At 38.5% G+C, this 12,655-nt stretch overlaps 1 protein-coding gene across 1 annotated transcript in view; it reads left to right on the plus strand.

The window, feature by feature from the left end:
* Positions 1-7,014: 7,014 nt before the first annotated feature.
* The window catches only part of mao (monoamine oxidase), a 42,297-nt gene continuing 36,656 nt past the window's right edge, over positions 7,015-12,655 (plus strand). The window contains exon 1 of the mRNA XM_056232963.1: positions 7,015-7,168. Within this exon, the coding sequence (XP_056088938.1) occupies positions 7,072-7,168 (97 nt within the window). The 5' untranslated portion in view covers positions 7,015-7,071. The remainder of the gene's footprint in view (positions 7,169-12,655) is intronic.

Genomic DNA, 12,655 nt, shown 5'->3' on the forward strand with positions numbered 1-12,655 from the left:
TCAGTGCAAACTGCAAACTGTTCAAATGGCTTTAAACGACACCAGACGATGAATAAGGGTCTTATCAAGCGAAACGATCGCTCATTTAAAAAAGAAATAACAAAGTTTAAGTTTTATAAGCTCAAATGCTCGCGTCGCTCTGTTCTGTGTGACTCTCCTGTTCGAACTCGTTCATCAAAATGAACGAATCTTTTTCCGAGTCAATTCGTTCATTTCGTTCGTTAAATGAACCAAATGACTCGAAAAAAGATTTGTTCATTTTGATGAACGAGTTCGAACAGGAGAGTCACGAACGTGCATCACAGAACAGAGCAAGGCGAGCATTTGACATTATTAAACTTAAACTTTGTTATTTATTTTTGAAATGACCGATCGTTTCGCTTGATAAGACCATTATTCATCGTCTGGAATCGTTTAAAGCCATTTGAACAGTTTGCAGTTTGCACTGATACTGTCTTTTGGACCTTGAACCGTTTGGTGCCCAGCAAAGTGCATTATATGGAGAAAACTCCTGGAATGTTTTCATCAAAAACCTTAATTTCTTTTCGACTGAAGAAAGAAAGACATGGACATCTTGGATGGCATGGGGGTGAGTAAATTATCAGCAAAAGTTTTTTTTAAAGTGAACTAATCCTTTAAGCAAAATTTTGAATGTTTACAACTCTCATGCCCCTCCCCCACTATCAACGGATACCCTCCCACCGAGTTCGTGCTCGTCAGTGCGTGTGCACTTATCTGTGAACGTGCCCGTCTCATCAGCATCCATCAACACCATGGAGTATTTGGAGGTATGCTGCCCTGGCTAATCTACCGATAGATTGCAATTGCTAACGTCATTTATACTCTAAATAAGCTTACTTGATTTGTTAGTGTTTTGAAAGCGAGATACATCCGCCATCACTCTTCGTTACTGCGCGAACTTCAGGCGTGTGCATGTGATTGTAACGTGCACGAGGGGTGGCGTGTGCCCGATCTGTGATTGACAGTCAGATCTCACACCCCCTGCGCTGATTGGACCCGATGATCCGGGAGCTGTGGATTTTTGCAAAACAAATAAAATGCTCCAGGTGGAGTTAGAAGCTCGGGTTTTTTTCTAAAACCACTTTATTTATGTTGTTCTGTCAGATTATAGTGTCGATTTCACCGAATATGATAAAAAAAAATGTTGCCGACGGCAGCTTTAAGGAGAACATAATCAGCAATGGTGCTGACTTATGCATTTGCACACATGGTTTGTCTTAAAGCATTTTAACACCATACATAAACAACATTAAAAGCTTGACTTTCACCACAGGGGGACTTTCAGGCCTATATAGTGGAGCAGAGTGACAGAGCTTTTCCTTCCCGGTGTTGTGCCTAATTTCGACCCCCTCGTTGAAGTCAGTACCTGATTGCCTAATCCTAACCCCGCCCCTAATCCTACCCCCTCCCCCACAACTAATCCTAAACTTACCAATGCTAGGGGGGTATTTTGTCTTCGCAAAATAAGACAATGATGCGTGAACAAAAATCCACTAACGTTAACGTTACTCCTAAATCCTGATTCCAGGTCAACTCATCCTCAGCCAAAAACTAGTCTCTCAGTTTAGCATGATCTGCTCAAGGGGGTAATCCACCAACCGAAAACTGAAGTCTCCCCGGGGCCGCCATTGGCTAGCAAGCCTTCACCTGCTGTTAGCATTCCATTAGTCTCGCGTAGCCAGACCTTCAGACTGACGGCTGAAGGTCTGGAATTCATAGCAGCTTTCTTTGGCCAAGGCCCGCCCATAAGGCCGTTTGACCGACATGTCAAACAACCAATTACAGTTCGTTTCGTTCAGCGTCACGTTTCGGGGCGTGGAAATGTCCCCACAACAACAGATCGGCGTGCAACAAGTCAGTCAGCATAGAAAATCAAAGAAGAAGAAGAAAACTTCAAGAGTCTATGCCGTGAACCTCGCATACTTTTGAGAATCCTACGTTTAGCTGATCTTGATAAATGCTCATTGTCACTCATGTAAACACAACAGTTTTTCTTCCACAATCACACGTCTGCGCTTTGTTTCCCGGCGGACCGAAAATAAACGCGACACTCGCGCGCCCCGGAAATCCGATAAAATTCAACCAATCAGATGACGACTTCGACATTCCTGAAGTGTTTCCAGTTAAGTGTACCATATGCATCAGACGTTTAGCCAACGTTCCGTGGGCTTGACGTCTGAGGCTGAGACTAGCATTCCATTGACTCCCATTCATTTTGGCGTCACTTTGACAGCAAATAACTTTACATCTGAGGCGTTTAAAGACTCCATTTGTCCATTGTTTATTTCTAAAGAAACACGACAATGTATAAAAGGCTCCATTACCTTGTCCTTGTATCTTACGTTATGGTCATGTAGAAGCAGTTTTTGTAAAATTAGGCTAACGATTGCGTCATAACAGGTCATAACCTATTTTTTTACAGTCTATGGTCATAACACACAACTCTCTGTCACACAGTACAGAAATTACCGTATAGACAGGAGTAGAAGCTCGCGCGCAATCGGGGGGACGTGGAGGCATAAAGTCAAGGGAGAAGCCCATAGAGAGTTGTAAAGTTCGTCATGCTGCTAGCTCATTGACAGCTAATACTCACGATCTCCGGCTCTGCAAGATTCGGAAGGGAATGATTCAGATTCCGTTTGGCCCAGCTCATTGCTCATTGTGAGCCTGCGCAGTGTCTCTGGCAGTGCGCTTGGCAATCAGGAAGTGAGTGCTTCTAATAGAGGGAATGCATTAACGTCACTTCCCCGCCGGAACACGCCCCCCTCAGCGGGACTGAGTGGCAGAAGAGCTGCTGCGTGACTGGAGTTAATAGGGGAAACTGCGTTAACGCGAGTAAAACAAACTATTATCAGTTTAAACTAAAAGTTGGACTCGATATAGTGTTCCTTACAACTTATCAAAGATCCAGTGATCCATGGATATTGACATGCAGCCAGGAATCGTGTTTCCTGACATTTATATGTGCCTGATTTCGACGCCGGGGAAATAAATGAAGACAATTTGCCTGTAAACGTTTTATATAAATACAATATAGATAGGTCTAAATCCGAGTGATCACTTACATTAATGTTATACTGTATATCATCATATCGTCCAGCCCTAAAACTTGTATAGTTTTTTGTCAGTGTTTATTTAAAAACATCCAATTATGCAGAATATAGTCTGTTCTGTAGCTTTTTGCAGTCTGTAAAAATATACAGTACCTCAGATTTCTGGTCAAATCTAGTTGTACAGTCAATCGCAAAGATCTTTCCCGTTTTAGATGTGTTTTGTGTGTTTTTCACGGCATTCACGCTGAAAACAAATGCTGCCTCTCAGTCTTTTTGCCACTAGTGGGCGTGACCGCATTCACTCCGGCCGACGGTGACGTCATGCGCATACCCTCTATTGACTTCACTTTTCTCCGTTGAAGTCTATGGGGTCGCTGTGTCCATTTCTTTTACTGTCTATGGATCTGCTAGAAGCTGCTCACAAACACTACGTCAGCGTATGAATCCGCGATTGCAGACACAGAAAGCATTCTTGAGCACTGGAACGCCACTCTACCGATTAATTATACAAATATTAAATTATTTTATAAGTTATAAGATAGTTAACGTACGGTCCCTGATTCTGATTGGTTAAGTGACCTAATTACATCACCGTGCACTACTCTGTGTTGCTGCGGTTCCATCATCATGTATTTGTAGACCTTGTTCAGAGCGCCATGACAGGTAACGTTATGATAACAAGGCTGTGTTAGGGACTTACCGGTTGTGTCAAGACAAGCACTGGACTGCAGCAGGTTAGTAGCCTGGTTAAAACCAGACCATTCTCAGTTGTGAGCAAATCTAAATTTGTCGGAAGTTGTCTGGGTTTTCCCAGGCTAGCAGGTTAGTTGAACTTGGGAAATAAATGTATTTATCTATGGCTCTGGTCATTGCCAATAGACTGTAAAAAAAAATTGCCTGATAGGGCAGCGAGGCAACAAGTCAGCTGCCTAAGTTTTCGGACTAACGTTAATTTTACTCTGACGAAAGTGAGTTGAACGCTTGAACGCACCTGCCGTCGTAAATACGAACTTCCCAGGAGGACTTGAACGTCACATACACCATACAGGACACCCCTACCAACCACTTAGCAAAGTAAATATATATTCTCATTGAAGCTTAGAGTATTGTGAGTAAGCGAGTGTAACGTTACCTGCATTTGCAGTAACGTTAGATATAACATTTTCCTTCAGGTCCTATATTCGTAATAAAAAATCCGTTTGAATGTCGGCGGTGCTGCAATATCTTGTCCTTTTAATAGTTAAGGGGTTTTCCCGTGCCCTGACACGCTAGTCATTTGTCAGTTGTATCTTGCTTCTCTGTGTTTGACAAGTTTTAGTCCTTCCAAGTTCCAATATAAGTTAAAAGTCTTGTCTACAGACTCACTCATAAAGACAGTCTTTGCCGCCATCTAATGGCGAAATAAAGTAACTTCTATTGCTGATCACGGTCAGGGACTATTTTTTCCAGCGGAGGGAGGCTTTTAGTGATTTTAGTACTTCATGAAAGTTGCATTGATACATATTTTTGGGCTTTAATATTTGTATTGTGTGTGGTAGCCATTTTATAAAAGTAATACGGTACTCGAGGCTAATGCTGTATTGTATCGTGAATAAGTCACGTACAGCACAGTCTCTCGTACCTTGCTTACATATAGGAAGTGTGATAGGCTTCATCCCGAAGGACTCTGCCGTTGATGAGTGACAGTAACGTTTTACTGGACTTTTTTGAAAGTTATATTAAACTGTCTGAATACAAAACAGGGTTCACAAACTGTCTAAACATGTTCACCATGATCCATTTCTTTATGTAGCCAGCCTATATATTTCTGTATATATCTATAGCCTAAGATATGTCAACTTTTGAACCGCTTTAAAGTTTTTATTTATTGTTACATATTATGTAGCCTGTCATTAGATTTTTGAGGAAGTTGAAACACAATTCTTGTGTTTGAAATTGTAATTCGGTAATTTCTCAAAAAAATTCTGTGATCACTGGCACGCAATGAATTCTGTAGTAGTGAAAGGCGCAAAGGATCCATCAGTTGTATTCTTCATTTCATGGGAAACAAAGGCCGCATTTGAAGGAGCCTTCGAATTGGGACAGCCTTCGTCACCCAGCGGTGATGCAATCGGCCTTCCCTCTGAATTGGGACACAGCAACTGTGTTTTCAATGGTATCGATATCCGCTATTAAAAAAACTGTATAAAGTTTGTAGATCATTTATAATTTTCCACAGTTCATTTTGTCTTGAGTTTTTTGTCTACTAAAATTTATTGGAAAGATATCTTTGCAGTGTTTCTTCAGCAGAACAATTCAAAAACAGATTAAATAACAGTGCGATCCACTGAAGAGATGTATGTCTACACCATAGATATATCTATGGTCTACACACAGCCTTGATTTCATTCCATAGACTGTAAAAAAAGAACGATGATGCACCTTAACTCTCTTCCATTGTAGAAAAGTGAAGCCACCAATGTCCCAATGACCCTGACATCTTGGAACCAGAGTCTGCGCAATAGTGAGCGTGAAGTGGAGCCGCAGTATCAAGGCCCCGTCCACACTTCCACAGAATTGGTAAGTACAGTTTACTGCAGAACAACTCATTATGTTGGTGTGAAATAAACAGTTCTGGAAATGTAGGAAATTAAAGTTAAAGCCCCATTCTCCTTCCGAAGGTCCCAAAAAAAGTCAGCTGGTGCCTCTGTGACTTTGCTCAGAGAAGCTGTCAATCTCAGCTGTCAACCATGTCGTCCCCGGTTTTTATAGTATCAAATAACTAACTAAAACCAAACTTATTTTAAATAAACGAACACTTGAAGTTACATCAGCGTGATAAAAAAACTACCTAAAATGACAGAAACCATCTTTGGCAAAAATGTATTTGTTAGGTTGTCTCGTGTCCCAGATTACATGGTGAGGGCGGGGCTGCGATTCAATTTTACAGGACTTTTGTGGCACACTTGTTACATTCCCTGGCCATTACTATTTATGAAGTATGAGTGACCCCTGCTGGCATTATTTTGCATCATTCACCTTTAATTTTCTGAAGTGCTGAGGGATTCTTTTTTTTAAGTTTTCTTTTTTAAGTATGGTATGTTCATCAAGTTACACTATCTCTTCTTATAGGTGAACACGTGCTATGCCTCAAACTGGTCCGGTATAAACTATAAGAAGAGTACTTTGCTGAGAGCTAAGTAGATGTATGTGCTTGAGGAAATATCATATAGGCCTGTTGTGTTAATACATAAATAAATAAATAAATAAAACAGGTCATGAGAACAGTTCCTTAAGCCGTGGTTTACAGTAAATTTAGAACAGGGGTTTTAGGCACTCTGCTCCACGTCCTGCCTAACAATGGCCATAACTGTTCTAAAATCACTGTAAACCACGGCTTCACGGGGCTTATTGCTTTTATATTATTTGAATAATAATATTTTTTAATTCAACACGTGTTAAATATCTTTTTAATTTGTACAATACATTCATACATTCTTTTATTTTCAATTGTAGAATCAAATATTATATATTTACAGCAGGGATTGGCAGTGTTATTTTATAAATATTTATTTGCACAATACTGTTGTACTGTAAAAATGTCAAATTATGTGATCCTGTTCGCACTTATGTGAACGTGATTTTACCAAGTGCAAATTTTCCTTGATCAACATCTTTGTTGATCCTGCAACAACATTCCAATCAACCAATCAGATTTAAGGGACAAGTCCACAGTTTGTCAAGTTTAGGTTAGGTGCTTCTACATCATTTACCTCTAATTTTAGGGATTAGGTATGGGTAGAATTGGGTTTAGGGGTGGTTATAGGGTTTGGACAAAATTTTCGGACAGGAATGTTGTTCCAGGATCAACAAAATATTAGCAAAATCACGGTGACTTCGCATTCATTACATACATAGCATGTGGAAGGGCGCTTCGGTGCATTTTTCCCAGTGCTCTTCTATCTGTCATTCCCAATGATGGGAGGCGGAGGCGGGGCTCCGAACGCTTTGAACACAGATGCGGAGCGGCTCTTCTGCTCTGAGCGCCAGTGAGACGAACAGCACCATGACTGCGAACGCATACGACGTGATTGTGATTGGCGGAGGCATCTCAGGTTAGTCTCATCAAAATAGCGCATACAACTTCATATAATCTCATTGCAATTAACGCACTCTTAAAGAAACTTTGCATGGATGAAAATTACAGGCTGGTGATCGTAATGCAGAGTTATGATCATCGTTATTGAGTAATATAAGGCGCGCGACTGACCCTTGCTGAACGATTATTCCATTTCCTAAGAAGCTTAGACGCCTTATAACACTGTATTATCGCTTCGTTTAAAAATAATAGAGCATATTTACGTTTTAAATAGGACTCTGTTAGTTTGTCGAAAGGAAGGTTTTAGTTCTGCAGACTTCACCTGAGCTTGCTCTTTCACTTCCGTGACATGATTATTTCATATTCATAACGCCAGAGGCATATAAGTGGCATGCAACAGTGTATCTGTGTAGTTGCTATATAACGTCAATTAACTTTTTTATACTAAACATCAAGATTTTAGTTTAAAATATACATATGTGTGTACGGGCAAGTGTAGCCTATATTCTTTTAAATCACGTTTACCTTCACTAGTTTGTAACATTATGCGCACACTGCATGTATAGGCTAATAACGATAGACACATGTAACTTTTTGTGTTTATAGTAATTTTAGATGAATTATGTCAAACTACATAACATTAGACACTCTGTTTTCAATGTCAACTACTACCCATCCTTATTACATGACTCTCTGGAATACTTGATTCTGATTGGTCAATCACTGCAGCGATGTTGTATAACTGTTCACTCATCTATGTGTGAGTATAATTTTAACTGAATATTTCAACTCAAATCAATATTTCATGTCCATGTATTTATTTGAAAAAGAACTTTCGAAATAATAGTCTTGTTAGATGCAACAGGCTCTCAAAATAGAGGCATTTTTACACTTGAAATTATTAAACTTAGAACATGGTTATTTTTATTCACACTGTGTATCAGTAGTTGACATGTCTTGTCATGACATTGCATCTCTCTCTCTCTCTCTCTCTCTTATTTTCTTATACGACCTCTGAAGCCTATCTCCATGACTCAATTTTTAAAACTACTTTACTTTGTATAATTATTATGCATGCAGCTTTTATTGCCTCATAAAAGATACCTTTATGTATGTATAATATATATGTATATGTATGTGTGTGTGTGTGTGTGTATATATATATATATATATATATATATAATCTTTAAAAAAATTATCACACTGCAAGACCTCATTCATAATTAAATAGAGAATGCAAAAAATGTGTTTAAACCGGTCATAAAAAAATGTGGTGAACTTAAAATATACACTTCCCCTTGAATATTAATATACATTTTAATCTAAACAGACTAAAATTCCTTAGAATAGGTCAACTATCCACATACACTGCAGTACTCGCATGCATATAGCGTAGTTTTAACCCTTATAAAATTGGAAGTGTGAAACATTGCTTTGAAGAATGTTTATACTGCTCAGAGTCAGGGTTAAATAAGATGTTAAATGCTGAGTGAAAAGGCTAAACCTGTCACACTTTGGTATCACAACCCAGTGAAAATAATAATATGCATTGGCTCTAGTGGAGATCTCAGTGTTTTTTGACCCACTCTTCCCTGGCAAGTTTATTTCACTGAGATTTATAAATATATTGCATTACGATAGGATGCAGAATTGATTAGAAAATGCTGCGTGATAAGATCTTTTTATTAGTCAGTCCTCCTAGCATGTGTAAAGTGACCAATTTTTATAGAGTAGTGTGAAAGCATAGCACAATGTCTTTACAGTTATAACCTAACAGGAAATTCCATTCCTGTCGAGTAAACGGACTTGTTCCCACAGTGAATAATACATTATAATATATATATAGACTTGACAATTTAAACCCAGCTCAGAGGGAGTGCACACTGGATGAAATATTGCTTGTGCAAGAACGACATTCTTAAAAACAGAACCGAGCAAAACAGGGTCAAGATGTCCTCGTGATAACCTGCTGGAAACATTATTTCTTGTCATACAGGCGGTTTTGTCAATTTATTTTTTATGATATGCAAGAGGACCACAGAATCAAGTCAAATGTTTTAGTCTATATTGTTAAATCTGAGGATATTAAGGTTTCTTTTTGCAAAGTTGCCCACAGTTTAATAACTCATGACCACCTTTTGCAGCATGGAAGTAAGCTATTTTCTGTGAATGTGCAAGACTTCTGATTTAGGTCTCTTTTTTTAACAAAACTAGAAGAATAACAAGTGCATATATGCCAGTTTGCAATATAACGCACTGTTTCTATACAGCTGAAATAACTGGAAGCCTCGCTCATTCAAGCTGAAAAAGGACAAACCCACTCTTACATAAAAAATAAGGTAGATAGTCTACTGATAACTGAAACTGCCTTACTTTGTTTTAAAAAAACAACAACAAAGGTGTGCAACTGGAGTGCCAGTCATGCTACTACTCTGCTTGAAGAAAACTAATGAATGTAATCAGTCACTATTTTGTAACAAGGCCACACTATGCACTATGGACCCAGTATCACCCAATCCATTGCTATAAAACCTTTTATCAGCAACAGAACTTTGATTCGCTGCCAAGTTTCTAGCAGTCCGTAATAAACAAACTGCACTTTTGAGTCTGTAAAACGTTTGTCATTCGTGCATGTGTGCAATGTTCCACATCATCAGTAGTTTGAGGCTAGTTACACATTCGACCTCTGGTCAAAGTTGCCGTGCAATTCCTGCAGTGGCATACGTTATGTTTTATGATATGCATGATCTGATTTGCGCAGTATTGCACTTTTTTCATTGCAGTTATATGAATCTGGACTGAGTGAATTTGACACATGGAGTAGAAAGACAAAAGATGTTCTTTCATAAATTGGTTGTCATCTTATAGTTGTTGAATATGCAGATGTTTTTCACCTGTTGGCCTTTGAAGGAGATCAGAGTTTCCTATTCTAACCAACCGTCAAAACGAGTTGCTTCAGGGACCTTTTAATAACGACCCAGCACTCCCTGTAAATCTAATTACTATGTGCAAAGCTACTGGAGATGCTTGGGGAGACAACACTTTGGCAGAACTGGTAAACAAAACTGACAACTCATTTTTTATGCTCCCCAGGATCCTAGAACATGGGACAGCAAATGTGTAATATTTGTGTCTGTTGTCAAGTGCCACAGGGGCTGTTCTTGACATAGAGGAGAGACAACTGACGTCTTTCAGCTAAACAATGGAAATGACACCTTTACTTTTATTGTTTCATGTCAACAACTGAAGTATATTGTCACTGTTGTAAATACAGTTTACATTTATTCCGTATTCATTCTTTTAAAGGTGAAGTGTGAGTGTGTCATTTCCTGTATCTGAAAGAGTAAAGCATGGCACAAGCAACGCCAATGTCATCGGTTCAATTCCCATGGAATGCATAAACTGATAAAATGTATAACTTAAATGCAATGTTTAAGTCGTTTCGGATAAAAGCATCTGCCAAATGCATAAATGTAAAATGTAATTTCAGCACCACTAGTGTCAAACAGATTTGGATTATAAACTATATTTATATCTAAAATATGGGTGGATCTTTCCTGTGCAAAAGTGGCTGTCATGATACTAGGATGTTTTAGATGGTTGCTAGGATGTTACCATTTGGTTGTTAAGGTGTTCTGGTTGCTAGGGTGTTGTTAGGTGGATAATTTCTTGCCCAAAACAAAAGAGCCCAAATCTATATTTCGTTTGGTCTCCAAAGGAGAGACTCAAGCCGTATCTAATGTAAGTTTATTAGATTTATCGGCCATTTTAAAATAAAAATCGCAATTAAAGCTCCTTAGAAAAGTTAGGGCGCACCTCTCTTCAACAAGTTGCACAGTTTGAAGTATCATTAAGTCCGTAGCACAAATTTCGAGGGACAAGTCACATTGCAAAGTTTGTTCACATTTTGGTGTTTGTATTCATTTTTTCCTCTCTCTGTCATTGGTCAGAAAAACAAAAGCCTTTTTTCCATCATCTGGCCAAACCGTTCTCATTGTTTAACCATTCCATTCTCGGCCAATCCGTCCCAGCCGGAACAGATATGGTTTAATTTTCCACTGTGGGGCTGATAACGGAGCTCTTTGGAATGTAATACAAATGTGTCAGTTGTTACCTTCATAACGCAAGAGTTTATAGATGGTATGAGATGTAAATAGCAACTGTTATGGAGGATGATCAGATATATCTATTATTAACTTGTTTACTTCACTCAAATAGCATGCTTGGACAGCTACGGAGAAACTGGTAACCATTGGTTGAGCCAGTTTTAATGTGTTGGAATGGTCGAAATGTTTAAATAAACAGTAATGCTGTGAGGGCACCACAGAGCACCTATGTTTACTCCTCAGAGAAATCAACCTGCAGATGACTTGCTGATAGTTAAATGTGCGTATTTTTACATAATTACTTCTGTGCTTACATGTACAAATAGCTGTCAGAAATAGTTTTACAATTGAACAGACTGAGACGTGTTTCAAACAACAAAAGCATTAGGGAGTTGTTTTGCTCAGAACTCTAGTAGGTCTCAGCAGCAGCTCTCATGGGGTGAGCAAGTGAAAGGCAGGAATTCCACATCTAATTGCAGAGGCTGTTGACACTGACGCTTCCTGGTGAGTGCCCTGCTCTTGCTAAAGAACTTCGGCATTCCTACTTTGGAAGTCAGCCAGAAAATACAGCAAACATGTAGATTCACAGGCCAGTTGTGTGCTGTGTCATCAGCATAGGCCACTTTTACAGTGTGTTTTGTACTTCTTGATTCATTACGTATACCTGTTCAAGTGTGTGTTTTTAATGATGGCTTTGCAAATATGTACACTACCATTCAAAAATTCATTAAATTGATCAAAACAATTGACAGGAAAGACATTTAAACTGTTACAAATGGTTTGTGTTTCAAATAAATGCTGTTCCTTTTAACTTTCTATTCATCAAAGAAGCCTGAAAAAGAATTCTTTTACAAAAATATTAAGTAGCACAACTGTTTTCAACTGATAATATAAGAAATGTTTATTGACCACCAAATCAGCATATTAGAATGATTTCTGAAGGATCATGTGACACTGAAGACTGGAGCAATGGAAAATTCAGCTTTGCTGAAAAAATTACATTTAAAAAATATATTAAAAAAGAAATGAATTATTTTAAATTGTAATAACATTTTGTAACATCATAGTTTTGACTGTATTTTTGATCAAATAAAACTTGCTGTAGAATGGTAGTGCAAAAAATGTGTCTGCCAGGTCTTGCACAGAATTAGCTGTAAAATAAACTGACTTTATGCTGCAGCAATTGCATAAAGTTAAACATTTCTCAATTTTGTCGCCTCAGACACTGCCACATTGCCAGTGGTTGCAGTCACTTGTATTTCATGGAAATGACCAGCTCTCATAGACAATAAAAGACTTCTGGTTGCTTTGTCGCAAATAAGTCAACAACATCCCTTCAAAATGAAGAAAACAATGTTTATTCCAGTAATAAATGGATCTCTGAAGATCAATGTAAG

This window comes from Rhinichthys klamathensis, unplaced genomic scaffold (assembly GCF_029890125.1).
Source record: "Rhinichthys klamathensis goyatoka isolate OS25496 unplaced genomic scaffold, OSU_Roscu_1.1 h1tg000358l_1, whole genome shotgun sequence".
NCBI lineage: Eukaryota > Metazoa > Chordata > Actinopteri > Cypriniformes > Leuciscidae > Rhinichthys > Rhinichthys klamathensis.